Source organism: Branchiostoma floridae, chromosome 3 (genome assembly GCF_000003815.2).
Source record: "Branchiostoma floridae strain S238N-H82 chromosome 3, Bfl_VNyyK, whole genome shotgun sequence".
Taxonomy (NCBI): Eukaryota; Metazoa; Chordata; class Leptocardii; order Amphioxiformes; family Branchiostomatidae; genus Branchiostoma; species Branchiostoma floridae.
The window spans coordinates 12,161,223-12,176,616 of NC_049981.1; the positions used below are offsets into that span (position 1 = coordinate 12,161,223).

At 38.6% G+C, this 15,394-nt stretch overlaps 1 protein-coding gene across 5 annotated transcripts in view; it reads right to left on the minus strand.

The window, feature by feature from the left end:
* LOC118411158 (multiple epidermal growth factor-like domains protein 11) overlaps nucleotides 1–15,394 on the minus strand; it is a 39,251-nt gene that overhangs the window by 3,719 nt on the left and 20,138 nt on the right. For 3 of the 5 annotated variants that reach the window (XM_035813208.1, XM_035813209.1, XM_035813211.1), the window contains 17 exons: nucleotides 13,647–13,758; nucleotides 13,362–13,463; nucleotides 10,927–11,027; nucleotides 10,630–10,722; nucleotides 8,407–8,509; nucleotides 7,956–8,099; nucleotides 7,492–7,612; nucleotides 7,092–7,228; nucleotides 6,592–6,717; nucleotides 6,090–6,191; nucleotides 5,382–5,419; nucleotides 4,789–4,917; nucleotides 4,296–4,424; nucleotides 2,390–2,485; nucleotides 1,712–1,901; nucleotides 1,520–1,560; nucleotides 304–549 (listed from right to left, as the gene is read on the minus strand). In XM_035813208.1, coding sequence (XP_035669101.1) covers nucleotides 304–549; nucleotides 1,520–1,560; nucleotides 1,712–1,901; nucleotides 2,390–2,485; nucleotides 4,296–4,424; nucleotides 4,789–4,917; nucleotides 5,382–5,419; nucleotides 6,090–6,191; nucleotides 6,592–6,717; nucleotides 7,092–7,228; nucleotides 7,492–7,612; nucleotides 7,956–8,099; nucleotides 8,407–8,509; nucleotides 10,630–10,722; nucleotides 10,927–11,027; nucleotides 13,362–13,463; nucleotides 13,647–13,750 — 2,002 coding nt within the window. In that variant the 5' untranslated portion in view covers nucleotides 13,751–13,758. The remainder of the gene's footprint in view (nucleotides 1–303; nucleotides 550–1,519; nucleotides 1,561–1,711; nucleotides 1,902–2,389; nucleotides 2,486–4,295; nucleotides 4,425–4,788; nucleotides 4,918–5,381; nucleotides 5,420–6,089; nucleotides 6,192–6,591; nucleotides 6,718–7,091; nucleotides 7,229–7,491; nucleotides 7,613–7,955; nucleotides 8,100–8,406; nucleotides 8,510–10,629; nucleotides 10,723–10,926; nucleotides 11,028–13,361; nucleotides 13,464–13,646; nucleotides 13,759–15,394) is intronic. The other 2 variants (XM_035813210.1, XM_035813212.1) reach the window with 2 other exon arrangements.

A 15,394-nucleotide genomic window follows, 5' to 3' on the forward strand; every position in this document is an offset into this window, starting at 1 on the left:
TTCAAGCAAAATTATGCATGTTGTACTACTCCCATTCAGTAGTGCTTCTGAGTGTACCTAGTTCATTAGGATCCCTGTTTAACTTGTAGTCATCAGCCTCTGCGTACACGTGTTCGTCTGATGTTTAACATCACATGACAGTTGTACCCTACTCCTATTGATTAGTGTTTCTGTACATACCTAGTTCGTTAGGATCCCTGTTTAACTTGTAGTCATCAGCCTCTGCGTACACGTGTTCGTCTGATGTTTAACATCACATGACAGTTGTACCCTACTCCTATTGATTAGTGTTTCTGTACATACCTAGTTCGTTAGGATCCCTGTTTAACTTGTAGTCATCAGCCTCTGCGTACACGTGTTCGTCTGCCCCGCCCACCGCGCCCAGTTTCTCCATCTCCAGGTTCTTGAAGGAAGTGAAGAGCACGTTGTTGGTCATGTTGGGCGGGGTGGGGACGGGACGGCCTCCGCTCGCAGGCTGGTTCCTGTACAGCGGGTTGGGCAGGTCTGTGGACGATTTCGTGTCCGTGACAGAGGCAGCAACGATGTCATCTGATGGCAGAAAGAGACGAAAATTATCAATCAAGTTTACAGTACAATTTGTTTGGGACAAATCTGTAGACTTTGTTTGCAGAAATTTAGACAAACTACTTGATGACAAAGAATTGTAATGATTCAGGCTTTGGTTGCAAAATTGTAGTAAAACATTTGATTAGATGTGTGCCCAGTGATCATTCATAATTTCTCTATTTCATAATGAAGGTACTTAGATTCAATTTCAATAACATTTAGAACTGAATGTACATCTATTTTGTTGATTTATTCCACCAAATTAGAATAATGACTGCCAACAACATGTAATTTCACCATGAAAGTTCATCTGAGTAAAATATGCTTATATGCTTTAACCCTCACCATCCAAGTCACCGTGGTTACATTTGGGAACTACACACTGACACTTACATGTATACGAGGATGATATGAAGGATTCAGGATGGCAAGTCCAGGGAACAGAAAGAGCAAAACACAAGAAGAAAAAAGACAACTGTTGTTATGAAGTTGTTAGTACATCTAAAAGCATGATGTATCTATTCTACTAATGTGTTAACTCATTATTGAACATTCAATAAGTCATGAGACATTCAATTCATTTTGCAAAAAAAAAATGCAGCTTGAATTTCACTTTTAAGAAACCTTCCTATTTTTCATTATCTGGCTCTGATTTTTTGGTGGTGGCGGTCTCAAAATTTCCGGTTCTAAACGTGATTTTACTCATTTAGGACATACTTTTTTTTTCATCAACAAGTTAGTAGATATTTTCCTAAAATGTTTTCAGAATACATTTACAATGTTTTCTCTGGAGCATATCAACTTTCATGAAATGTGAAGGATCATGCACTTCTGTACAAAAATGGATTATGTTCTTACATACATTGTACATGCTTAAAATGGTTATTAAGCACTCCAAAAATGTTGTATATTATGATGAACAATTATCATTAATGATGAAATCTTTCCTCACCTGCATTAGTGTAGTCATTTGGCCTGGTGGTAGCTTGGTATCTACAAGGGAAGGAATAACAAGAAAAATTTGTTACTCCTCTAATTGAATAATACAGTAGAAATAGACATCACCCCCTGCCCCTTTCCACAGAAAGCTGTGTAAAAGATTTCAATCCAACATAATAAACATTGATAGTGTAAGAATACTCACACGACAGACGGGAGCCCGTTGAGCCTCTTCTGTTTCTCCTCGCGGAGCCTGCGCCTGTACCACACCACCACCATGATGAGCAGCACCAGCAGGATCACCATGATCACCACACCGATGATCAGGGCGATGTGCTTCCCTGCTGGGTCCAGACTCTCCACCTTATCTCCTGTTCTCCCGGATATTACTGAGGCTGGGGAGAAATGGGACAGATGTCAGTCATATCTTTCACTCCTAATGTGGTGTCAAATGGCCAAATAGCTATGCTAGCCAGGTCATGGGTTCAATTCCTGGCATTCCTGGCTCCAATATTGTCTCCTTGGAGAAGGCACTTAACAAGACTTTCTTCACTCCACCCAGGTGCAAATGAGTACCTGACTCCTGTTGTAATTGGGAATATTATATTATATTATTGATAACAACCCACTGCCCCAATGACCTTAACAAGGCTACTTGACTTTTTTAACATTTACCTTTACTCCTAGTTATAAAACAGTACAAGAGAAGTGGTCATCTATTGAGACAAAATGCACAGCTTCTTGTAAAGTATAATACCTGGTACATTCTGACCAGAAAAATTAGTGTGTGGACTCTAACTCTCAAGGATATCAAATTAGTACTGATCAATCTGTAAAGTTTTTAATATTTTCCGAGTGTGTAAATCTGAGCAATTGTACTTACGATAACAAGCTCCAGTCACCCTGTCACACGTGGTACCATTGTCACAGTGGAGGCACTGTTGTTTACAGTATAGCCCATAGTAGCCTGGGGAACACTCTGTAACACAGGGACATAGCTCTGTTACAATGTGGAAAGACACAATTTCAAAATCTATACAACTTGATGCTTTTAGAGAACAACCTTTCAGTAACTGTCTCTCACCTCCCTTACAGCATTGATGACTGGCTCTAAGTAGTTTTTTTTTCGTCTATTTATCAGGACATCTTCTCTTATTTATCTCCTTTTACTTTCTTTTCTTTATATCCCTTTCTTTTTCAATTCAACACCATATAGTTAGGGACCGTACGGCATTTAGCGAGGGGGGAGGGCCGGTCGCCAGGGGGGGGAGGGCCAAGCAAAAAAATATTTTGCAAGGGGGAGGGCCTAGCAAAAAAATTTTGACTTGGGGGGAGGGCCAAGCAAAAAAAAAATAGCTTGGTCTGCCAGCAAAATATGTCCCTTAAAATCCAAGAAACGGCGTTTCAGAGGGTCAAGATTTCAAAATTTTTCTGGACCTCCGCAAGGGATCGCCCAAGGTTGGCGCTCGGGACACAGTGAAAATGCGAAAGGGAGGGGGCCGGGCTTATGCATGACGCCCTCGAAAACCTTTTTCACTTACAGAAATGTTATTAAACTCTAGATTAGTCTGCCAGCAAAATTTACTCCTGTCTTAGCTTATTGCTCTCAAAATGTAAGAAATGGCGTTTCAGAGCTCGAGGGTAAATATTTGCAAATTTCCCAGGATCCCTTTTGACGTGACCGGCCTCGCGCCTTTGGTGACCGACATCGTGATAATGTGTTTGGGGGGATTTAATTTTGTATTTCTAAATTAAAATGCCATTAAAGTTAGCTTTGTTTGTCAGCAAAATATTTCCCTCAAACTGAAGGAAATAGCTTTTAAGAGGGTCAAGATTTCAAAATTTTCCCGGACCTACCTTGCGATTCTTCGTGCCTTTGGCGCCCGGACATGGTGTTCGGAACGTTGTTCTCAAAAACGTGAAACCCTCGGGGGGTTTTTTTTCATAGAAATGTCATCTAACCAGCAAATTTTCCCATAACAAAAACTTAAAACAATGCAGGAAATCGCGGCAAAAAAGCGTGGCATTTCTAAAACTAGTAAAAGATCTCCTGCAAGTCTGCGTTCTCACGCCCGCCGGCGGCTAGAGAGAGGCGACAGGTCTATCCCGCCGTGGGAAAATCAGCGTCACGCGTCGGCGCCCCCCTCCCCACTACAGTTTTGGTTAGTCGAATCGTGCTGTCGTTTTGGTTTTCATTTTTCCCCCCGATTTACCGTAAGTTATTACCACCACAGAACCAAGAAAAAGTCCAAAATATATGTAAATTAAAAATAGTTTCCGTCAAGCCGCTCAGGCCCGCGAGCTTGCAATACGTAAATTTAGGGAGCGGGGCGCGCGCCGCTTCGTGGCGCAAATCTACTAGAAATTCAGATGCAAATGCTTTTTAGGTGTTGTTTTAATATCAAAACAATGAAATAGCTTCTATAAAGCAAATATTTATGCCTCTATGAAGCAGATATTTATCCCTCTATTAAGCAGATATTTTGAGCCATTCTGTTTTCCTTTTTTTACTAGGGGTGAGAGGATTCTGCTTCTCAATGAAAATCATCAAAAAGTATGACGCAAAGCACATTTCCAAATGGGAGCGCAGTGTTTTATTGGCGTCTTGAATATTTTTTTCAAAGTTGTTAGGAGGGGGAGGGCCAAGCAAAAAAATTTTGACTTGGGGGGAGGGCCTAGCAAAAATTTTTTTACCTAGGGGGAGGGCCTAGCAAAAAAATTTTGACCCGACCCTCTGGCGACCGGCCCTCCCCCCTCACTAAACGCCGTACGGTCCCTTAATTGCCCACCTTGATCACAGAACCTGCCCATGTACCCAGCCTTGCAGTAACAGTCTCCATTGACAGGGTCACAGCTGGCATCGTTCTCACACAAACACAGCTCCTTACAGTCTTTACCATAGTGACCATGGGTACAGCCTGCAAAAACAAAAGTATATTTTATATTAAGAAAAAAAAACACAAAAGGTTAATACAATATAAAGAAGAAAGAAAGCAGTTAGCAAATAGAAAAAATATATATATGCACTGATAAGAATAACTGTTAAGTTGAAATAAAATGACAACCTAGAATAAAATACATGACTAAACAAAAACATAAATGACTTGGTAAATGTATGAAAATACAACAAAGTATTGACTCATGATCATTACGTACACATTTTTAAAAAATATAATAAAATTCATCAAATCCCAATAACTTAGGGACTGCTACTTATAAAGTTTGCATATACTTTACATAAGAATAAAAATAAACAACACACAAATGCAAATCAAAGCTTACTTTCTGAACATGTGGGCCCTCTCCAGCCCCTAGAACAGTTGCAGACCCCCGATACAGGGTCACACTGCGCCCTGTTAGCACAGTCACACGGGTACCGGCACCCATCCCCAAACATGCCTTGGGGGCACACTGTGCACAGCAGAGTAACACATTCATTAACTCAGGGGAAATTTAACAACATAAACATAAAAAAACAGCACAAAATAAAAGTCTTAGGCTTTCAATCATTATGGTTTAATTCTTCAAGAACCCAAAAGATTTAGCACACTACTAAGTGCGGATAATGACACAAAGAACTCAAACATTACTCAAGCAAAATTAATAAAAGGTAGAAAGTAAATGTCATATACCACATAAAACACTACAATAGCTCTGTAATCAAATGTCATATATTCCACATGACAAAACACAGACTGTCTTTTTTATGTAAGCTTCTTGACTGTCACATTGTATTATCTTTCAAACCCAATGAAAACATTTTAGACTGCACAATGCAACTAATATCTTATTTCAACAGTATAGCATCTTTCAAAAGCATCAAATTCTAACAACAAAAGTTTTACTCCAAGTGGAAATAAAGAACCAACACTTACCATCTTCACAGTCTTCTCCTTTGAAACCCCTTGGACATCTGTTTAAAAAGATCAATCATATTCTTAATTCATACTATAGTTAATATTTTCAGCTTCTGACCATACTGTAAATTGTACAAAGCAGCTGTAAAATGAGTAAACATATACGCTTTTGGTTACAAAAAAAATTGAAAATGGATATTAATGTCGTACATGTAAGTGCCAAAGTCAATTTCAAGGTTAGAGTTCATGTTGAAGGCAACCTTTTTGCCGGTGCGTAATTGCGTAATTGAGTCAGTGTGGCCGAGTGGTCTAAGGCATGGTACTTAATATAGAAGATTGCTTCTGCAGCGTGGATCGTGGATTCGAGCACAACTTGCTACAATTTTTTTTCTTTGTTAGACAAATCTCATTTTATGTTTTTTTTTTAATAGAAGACAGACCAATTCAGTAATTCGATGTTTAAAAACTCTTTTTTTCGTGTGATTTTATTTACCAGAAGAACTTTTTCAGAAGCTTTCTTGTTTACTAACTTTTTTTTTCATTTGCCACACTCAGAGTAGTTTTGGGTTTCCCAGAGGATGTCATCCAAATTAATAATCAAATAAACATGGGTTAAGCACACAGTGTGTATTTATCTACAATCTAGAATTATAGCTATAATGAACTACATATTGTAGTAGTATCACTATCCTGTATTTGAATTAAAAGAATAACCCCATCACCCACCTGCAGCTGCCATCAAAAGGTGAACAGGTGCCTCCATTCCGACAGGTGCACCTGTGACTACAGTTCAGCCCATAGTACCCGACCTGACACTCATGTTGGCACCTGGGAAAGAAAGTACAGAGTCTCTAGGTGTTGAAACAAGAACTTCAGGTCTTTGAAAGCAACAGAAATCAAAATTAGCCATTTCAGTACTCATATTGGTAACTGAAAGGAGAAAGCAATGAATAAAAAACATCAACTTTTCCTTCATCTTTTTAACCTTTTAGTTTATCATCTTGTAACTGTATCTATATAGCCAGTATAACCTGGCTTTAGTATGTGTATCAACAGCTTGGCAGGCACACGATGCGGCAGCAGCAGGTTACATTACACTGAAAGACCTGTCACACCTAACATCTAAAGTTATCCGGTAAGGATGCCCCTACTGTCCTTGATAGCAATAAATTCCACTCTACAATACATTGTAGTTCTAAGGAAAAACAGTTTTTTCACCACGTCTTACCTTTTCCCCCTGTACCCAGGCAGACACTGGCAGACCCCAGTACGAGGGTTACAGGGACTACTCTCACAGCTGCACTGTTTCAGGCAGTTGGGACCATAGTAGCCTACGTTGCACTCCTTCTCACATCTGGGGAAATACAACAAAAAAATTGATAAAAATGATACTGAGTCCATAATTTCACAAAATATGTGCTGTGATAAATTGAGTGGTGACTTTTGGTTGCTGAACAAGCTGAGAAGTTACAGAATAGCAGGATTTATGTGTTGGAAGTAACCAATGATAAAATTCATCGATTGCAACTTTACTCTAGTCACTAGTTTATGCAATTTCTCACTCAATCTCATTCATTCTCTTACACATTCACTTACTTATATCTTTACGACTATAATATTGTCCTGTGTACAGTACCTCAGTGTGAAATGTTGCAATATCATATCTCCCTTAAATGACAAATAATATTACGCATTAAGATAGTAGGAAAAATTCTGTTATTTAGTTACCTTTCTCCTGAGTATCCCGGTGGACAGCTGCACTGTCCTGTGGTAACGTTACACACAGCTCCGTTGTGACAGTTACACGTACCAGAACAGTTGATGCCGTATGTACCCTCGGGACACGGCTCACCACAAACCTCATTCTGTGGGAACATACAACATCAAGATTCATATTTTTCAAATCACTTTGCACGCACATTTAAGATTCTTACTGTTGATTCTGTTACCAGTTCAAATTTTGTATAAAAAGGCTAGCCCTTTAACTGTACTATTGAGTTGAAAAAAATAAAACAATAAAAACATCCATATGGCTAACCTTTTCTTCATATCTTTCAGTTTTGAAGCTTAACAAACATTTGATGTAGTCAAATAACAGTGGAAAGGAAAGATCCTCAAATGTACTTACAGTAAAGCCAGGCCGACATTCGCACAGCCCGTGGATATGGTGGCAGGTAGCGCCATTTTGACACCGACACTCCTGAGCACACTGGTCTCCATGGAAACCAGGACTGCAACGTTGTTCACAGCTAAAAATGACAAGCAATTTGAATATAAAAGGGCCATTATATAGTAACTACAGTGGAACACTATACTGCTATAAATTAAATTTTACAACATAAAAGCTATATTATCTTTTTTCTATTCACAGACGTATGAAAACATGCATGTACAATCTAGCTAGCCCCACTTTGTCTTCATTCATGTAATATGAAGGGACAAAAAAGCTGTATGTAGAATGACACAAAAACAATACTGAGCATTTGTTTTTGTTTTACCATTCCATAGAAACTGCCTTGACACAAGACTAAGATCATAATGTTTTATTTATTTATTAAGGTATCAGTGTTTACTATTAAAGACAGTACTTACTATGGACCGATGAAGCCAGGACTGCAGGTACAGGCCCCAGTGACAGGATCACACGATGCACCATTCTGACACTGGCACGTCTGGCGACAGCTTTCCCCATAAGTGCCCGCTGGACAGAAGAACTCGCAATGGTCCCCATAATGTCTGCAGAGGAGAACAGTGGTTAAACGTTAGTTAGAATCCTTCAAACACCTTTTGGTGTATAGGGCAATGCCAATCTCCATTTCCACGCCCCTTGGGCTACACAATTGCAATAGTATTACAGTAGGGAGTGACTATTTACTGGTAAGTATACTGGTACACATTTTACAAATATAAAGTAGTTATAAAGTTTTAGTTGCAGCTACAAGACAAGCTACTTTTTTCTTTACACAAGGCTAGACTTGCCAACTGAAGGTCAGCAACTACCAATAGTAATAACACAACAATATCGCTGTAAAACAGTACATACCCAGGCAGACAGGCACAGGACCCATCCACAGGGTTACAGGTGGCATTATTAAAGCACAGGCACTGTTGTAGACAGTGGGGACCGTAGTGAGAGTTGTCACAGGCTGGGTAGACATAAAAGTACAGGTTAAAATGTTGTCAAAGTCTTTCATTTCACAAAGTAAACAAAACTAGCGTACAATCCTAACACAACCTGTATCATTATCAGCAGAAGTTGAGCACATTGCTAACTCAGGTGGAAGCAATTGCCCCAGCCATGCCACTAAACCCTTCTATCTAGGCCGCCACCCAAGGACACTCGATAAGACACTTTCCACCTTTCTTAAATACCTCTACATACTGAGAAGTCATTATTTTTAAAACTGTGTGTTCCTGAGCCACCTACATCAGCACATCACAACAATTATTCCATGTTTGGCGCAGTTTTAAGCAGCTGAGTTTGCCGTTGATTGTTAACTCCTGTGTCTATATCCCTGTACAGAAGACTACGGATCACTCGGACAAGAAAGGTGCGAAGGGTCACCCTACGGTAGGGGCTAGGATTTAGTTCAGCAAATTAGAGACAGATACTGCCAATAGATATCAACTGTGCCTTCAGATTCAGTGGAGTAAACTTTAAGTTTGCTGGGATGCAATTTTGCAGTAAGGTAAAAATAGTCAGAAGTGTTTGTGATGGTTTTGAGTTTGTGATAACATTATAGTTGCATACTGCCACAGTTACTGCAGTGGAAACACAGGCACCATTACGGATAACCAGTTGAAAACCACCCATTACTAGCGACTTGACACGATCGTTACAAGGGGACAAAACAGTTGTTTTCAACACATCATAATACAATGTGTAGTATGTAGATGAAGTGCTTTAACCAGGGGGTAGACCAGCAAAATACAGAGCAAAAATTTTCACTATGATTTGGAGTTCACAGTGGAGAGGTCTCCACGAAAAGCACAAGTATAACACCATGGCAAATTTAAAAGCATTTACAGTAGCTGTGAGACCTGTGTGAATGACAAAGATGCCCAAAGGTGACATCCAAATGTCAAATCCTGCAGGTGTCTCTCAACATAATCCCGAGTGACCTCATTTATCCCAGCTGGATTACGAACTTGAAAGCACGGGTGAACCATTGACGCCAACAGGGTTTTCCAGTCTAAGCATGCTTTTTTGAAGGTGGCTTAGGGCGCAAAGATTGGGAAAGTGGTGCAGCACTTAGAGTCTTTCATTAAACAAAACAACAAATCAAAAACATGCTTTCATCGGTATCTCATAACAAGTTAAAAATGCTTGTCAAATTTTTTAAATACCACAACGTCTTACAGCATTCTACAATTTAAAATCTTCAACTTTTCAAGTAAAGTCCACTGTCCAATCTTTCTGAAACTTTGTTCATTTCGGGTACTTGTAAGTTTAATGTAATAATTTGCTAACCAAGCAATCTGTTCCAATGCTATAGAAAGTTTCTGTAGTGTATTATATTGTTTCTGTAGAGTATTATTACCAGGTATAGTCAAAGAATTGACAAGCTACTGCATGTCATGGCTTTGATCTGTCTTTTTCAATGACAATCTTTGGAAATTGCCAAGAAAACCCTATAATTTTCAACATCATTACTCAAATTTGTCTTAACTCCATTGAAGATTCACAGCGAGGTCTTGAAGAGGAAATCTTCTAAAGCTACGAAAACGTGGAATAACGTTGTCAATGGATAACACAACTAAGGGGCAAAAGTGCAGCCCATGGCCTGAAGGGATGTAGACAGTTTTTCTAATGGTAAACACACTGTTTCTTGTCTTTCTTGTCAAGTTTGAATTGCAAGTTTGATCTGTGGAGATTAACTAATCCTATAATCCCCTAACTGCCTCTGCAGATCAACACAAGGACAGATTGATGAGTAGAAGACCTTGGAGAATAGACATATAGTCGGGACAACAAAGGCTTACCTGTATAAAGTTTCTGTGTGTAGCAAGGAATTTTAATTTGTACTAATGACAGGATCATTCTGGTACTTAGAATTGGAGGTTTTCACAAGAGAGTGAGGTATGATGGCTAGCATGTAAATACAATGGTTGACCTTGAGAACAGCAAGTGAAATAGTTTGCATATCTTTGATATGGAATTTGGGGAAAATTATGACATCAAGGTCATCAAAATTTTGTTATTTTTTTTGGGTGATGCCTCAGGGGTGAAGCCTTTTTTGCTTGTTTTGAAGAGGTAAGTACTTACCACTGCTGCAAGTTGGCCCCCTCCACCCTGCCTCACAGGAACACTGGTTTGGTGACTGGCAGATTCCATGGACACACTGTGGCTGGCAAACCGCTGGTGGAAAGAAGATTGGAAAAATTGATTCTTAACTACTCTAAAAGTCATTATAGCTGTACATCTATATTTCCTGAGAATTGCTCACCAACAATAATGGATTTGACTATTGTTTCTGAAGGCATGTCATTAATGATAAGAGGTTAAAATATTAGGAGATAGTTATTAACATCTCATAGTCTGGCTCTCAGGCTCTTTACTCACCTTGACAGTAGTTTCCTACTTCCACATAGCCTGCACAGCACCTGTACACAGCCTGGACCTGAGACACCCATTTGGACTCATACTGCACTCTGTACACAGTCCTGGGAAAAAAGTACATACTCAGTAAAAATATGTTTGATTACTTTTTACCTGTCTTGTTAATTTGATTTATGGCAAACATGAAAAATTTATTAAGATTCTCTGGTAATATGCAAAAATCAGATGGTTTTGAATCTACTTTCAGATTAATATACAACTACAAAACAATTGACTCTTTATTCTTTTCTTTCACATCTTCTTCTTTGACTTTGGAAGACTTCACTTTAAAAAAGTTTAATATCCATTTTTCAATATTTTCTCTTTTTTGATTATGGCATACACTGATCATTCAGGTTTGATTTACAATATGATAATTTCTTTATTTATTTTTTGGAAACAGACAAAAAGTGGTGCACATGTGGATGTCATCCACACAATCAAGTTAGTACCGCCTTATATGGGTAGTGGTTGGTCCCTCAGAAGTGGAGTGACAAAGCAGAAACTCGCTAAATGCTTGAAATGCAGTGGCTACACTGGTATGTCACCTCGCATACTCCAGCCATTGTGGTCTACAATTCGGACAGAACCGTACCAAACACTCCCCTTTGTTCTCAACTCTAGCATCTCGGCTGGCAAATCATGTTCGAACTTTTACAGACAACAAACAAGACCCACAACACCAATGTTTCCTCCGGCATCTAACCTAATCACAGCTGAAAACATAAACATTGTGTTCTTTCTATTCTCCTTGTTCCTGACATAAAGCTGATATGTATTTCTACCTTCTATGATTTCATAACAATATTGTACCTACAGCAGCTGTGGTGCTATGGTGGGGTTCTCTTATGAGCAAGTGTACAAGTGCTTTTGTACGAGTGCTTTGTAGGAATGCATAACTGCATGGCTGTGTCTCCTGTCTGAAAACCACCATAAATAGGAGGCAATGGAAAACAATACCTACGCTGCCCCTAGCTGAACAATAACATCCGCTATAGGATGATGTCATCGTTACAGGCTTGAAGTAGGCAGTCGCAGATTGTTTGATCATTCAAAGTACTTTGTAAAAGGTCTTTCCTTACTAATAAGTAAAAGTTTAAGTTTGCTCAACAAAATAAAAACAGCTTGAACATGAATCTAAAATCTACACTTTTTCGATTTGTAAGACTTTTTTTCAACACAGAAAAGTGCGTCTTTACACTTTTAGCTTTTATCAAATATGAGAAAAACTTTATTTGTTTTGGCAAAACATTTGATGCAAATATAATGAAAAAAAATTCTCTGTGTTCTAAGTGTAAAGTCCAGTTAAGTTGGCCTGCAGGCTTACTAGAGACACCATGTTTTCAGGTGGCATGAGAGCTGGCTTTGTGCAGCACCGTTCAACCAGAAATGCCCGCACGGTCTTTGCTAACACACAATCGTCTGGAAAACCCTCGTCTGAACGCAACAAAATTACGCCGCCGTGTATACGCTAGGGATATAGGACAGGAAGCCTGGATTGTAAAGGTGCAGTCGGCTAGGGCTAAGCCTGGAGATCTAAGCTGCTTTTTATGGTAACACAGGAAATTGTCAAGTGGCCGTCTGTTTGATTTGGAGTTTTGTTCTGCTTTTCAATACATCTAAAGAGTAACAGTTCTATAGAGTTGCACAACTCTGTTATTAAAAAGGAGACCTGCCAATATATACAGATTAACTGCCAGAAAAATACAGTGTATCAACCTTCGGTTAAGTAATGACAGGTAGGGTACTAGAGACGGGGCATTGTTTGTTGAGTGGATAAATACTCTGTTGACCTCGTGCCATATTCATTATGGCACTCCAGCTTGAATAATCAACCTTTAGATACTAAGAAGGAAAGTCAACAAAGGCTCTGTATCTATATAGGTAAATTGTATCAATATTATATTTCACTTCTGTCGAATCAGGTACTAAAAGAAAGAAGTGAATCAAGCCTTTTAGTTGTTTTAACTAATGTATGTGCATTAACAATAAAGTTTGAAGGGTTTAAATTTGAAAACAAAATATACATTAGCCTACATGTTACAATTTCTGTCTTGATAAACAACCATTATAAGTTATTTTGTAACCATAACCATAATCATAACCAAAAATACCATTATCGTTCTTGCAATTGACTTCTTGGCTAACAAGACCATAGCTTGTCCAGGACAAAAGATATAAAAATCACATGTTCTACTGCAGTACTAAGGTCACATACCACAAGGCCCAAATTTTATCCTGACCTTTGTCTTGCCAATACCTACCCACACACCAAATATCATCACAATCCATCCAGAGGTTTTTGAGTTATTACTGACCACATATATGTGGACACACAGACAGACACACAGAGACACATACAGACAAACCCAAAACTCTTTTCAATATAGGAAACTTACCTTCTTCGTGTGCATCTGAAGAGGTTGATGATGTCTGTACAGGAGGTGTAGTAGACTTGTTCAAAGGGTTTTGTTGTAGAGACACGTCTGCTGACCAGCACCCTGATTATAATCAAGATGGGGAGGGGGGCACAAAATAGGTTCAACTTTCTGTTTCATAAAAAATCAACATATAAAATTTGTGGCCCATATTGTATCGGCAAATTTGCTCCCCAAAACATTGTAAGCCAATAATATCCACTGTCCAACGAAAAATTGCGGATAAGAAAGACGGTTTCTACTCACGTGTCATGGACCAAGCAGACGTTAGGGCTGCCAGGTGACAGCTCAGCTTCTATTCTTGTAAGGCAGAAGATCGCAACTGTCACCAACAGTAGTAGAGGCTTCATGCTGCTATCTGAAACAACAACAGATGAAGACTGAGTGTATGGCAAAATAAGATGAAGAAGCTGCTAGAAGACTGAAGTGTTTTCAACAGTCACAGGCAAGTTGAAAAACTTATTAATAAAAAAGGTAAAGCAGTTATCTTAAGTGGGGTGAATCATGATGATTTTTCAGTTACTTAGTAATTAGAAATTCCGCTTTGCCATAGCTAACATTTTAGCCAAGCAAACCGAGTTGCCTTTAATCTTCTTGGTAATTGTGTTGGGTTCTTTTACATGCAGAGGCTTGAGGCCAGAGACTATCTCCTAAAGTGCAATCAAACATTTGTACATAGGACCATTGGCCTACTTCATCATTAAAAAATCATGGAAAAAATCACATAGATAAAAGGAAGTCTTTTAACATATACATGTTGTTCACTTTTAGAAAGAAAGCATGATATGTGAGTGAGTGAGTGAGTGAGTGAGTGAGTGAGTGAGTGAAAGAAAATAATACTCAACCAAGTTCATGACCTTTTATCTTACAATCAGTGTGGCAGTCATCATTGTTAATAACTTCCCTGTAAGTTACACTTGAGTAATGCCATGGGGAAAGCTTGCAATCTAAACGCATAAAAATAACTTCACTGGTATGTAATAAGATAATTACTAATAGGACTGTTATTAATTGACGGTTGATCCCTTTAAATTCCACCATAAAATTCAGAACAAAGAAGGTAGTATTTATAGTAGTGCGCACAGTGCATTGAAGTGATCAATTTTCACAGTGTGCACACAGTTATTTAACAAACCTTGATGGGGGATAATCCTATTACCTACACTACATGTACATGGAAGTGGTGCCAACAACAATGTGGCCTGCTGGGACTATATGCTACTGTTTAAAAGTTAGGACAAGTAACCGCATGGTCACATTGTCGTAGCTTGTTGTACGATTTTGAAGCAGAAGTATTTAAGCAGGCTGTGAGAGAACCAGCCAACCACCAAGAGGGATCTCGCAGCCTTTTCCATAACAACATACCTGAATTATGCACGTAAAAAAAATGACCATCATGTACCCTCAGTTTCCACTGCAACATTTGGCCCTAAATACTAGTTTACACATGTCATGGGACATTAGGCCTAAAGCTCTTCGAATGTAGTTTTCTCAATTATTGACAGATAGCCAATGTTATGCAAAATTGGTATAGTAAAAGATTTGGAACCATTACAGTGTTACACCATTAAAATATCAAGGATACCCATAAGGGAGTAGTTTTTTCAAATTCATCTGTAAATTTTTCTGCTAATTTAGCAATGTTCAATTGAAAGAGAAGCATTCCATGAATACACAATATACATCATATATTATAACATAATCATGTATTGCTTGTAGTGTTATAACAATGTTTTACAAGTCCACTTTCCGACATTTTTGTAATTATTCACTGTAAGACCTCAGTGACATACATGTATCAATCATACAAATCTATATCAAATTTCTAGGAACACATTATATATGTCAAATATCTAAACGAAAACCAGAGGTAATGGGAGGGCGCCATGACATGTAATCAAAATGATAAGGGAGGGTAATACCTTAATCATCAACAATATGTCCATTGTCAATAACACTACACACAATAATCCTCTTCTTAAGAAGTGTAGGAA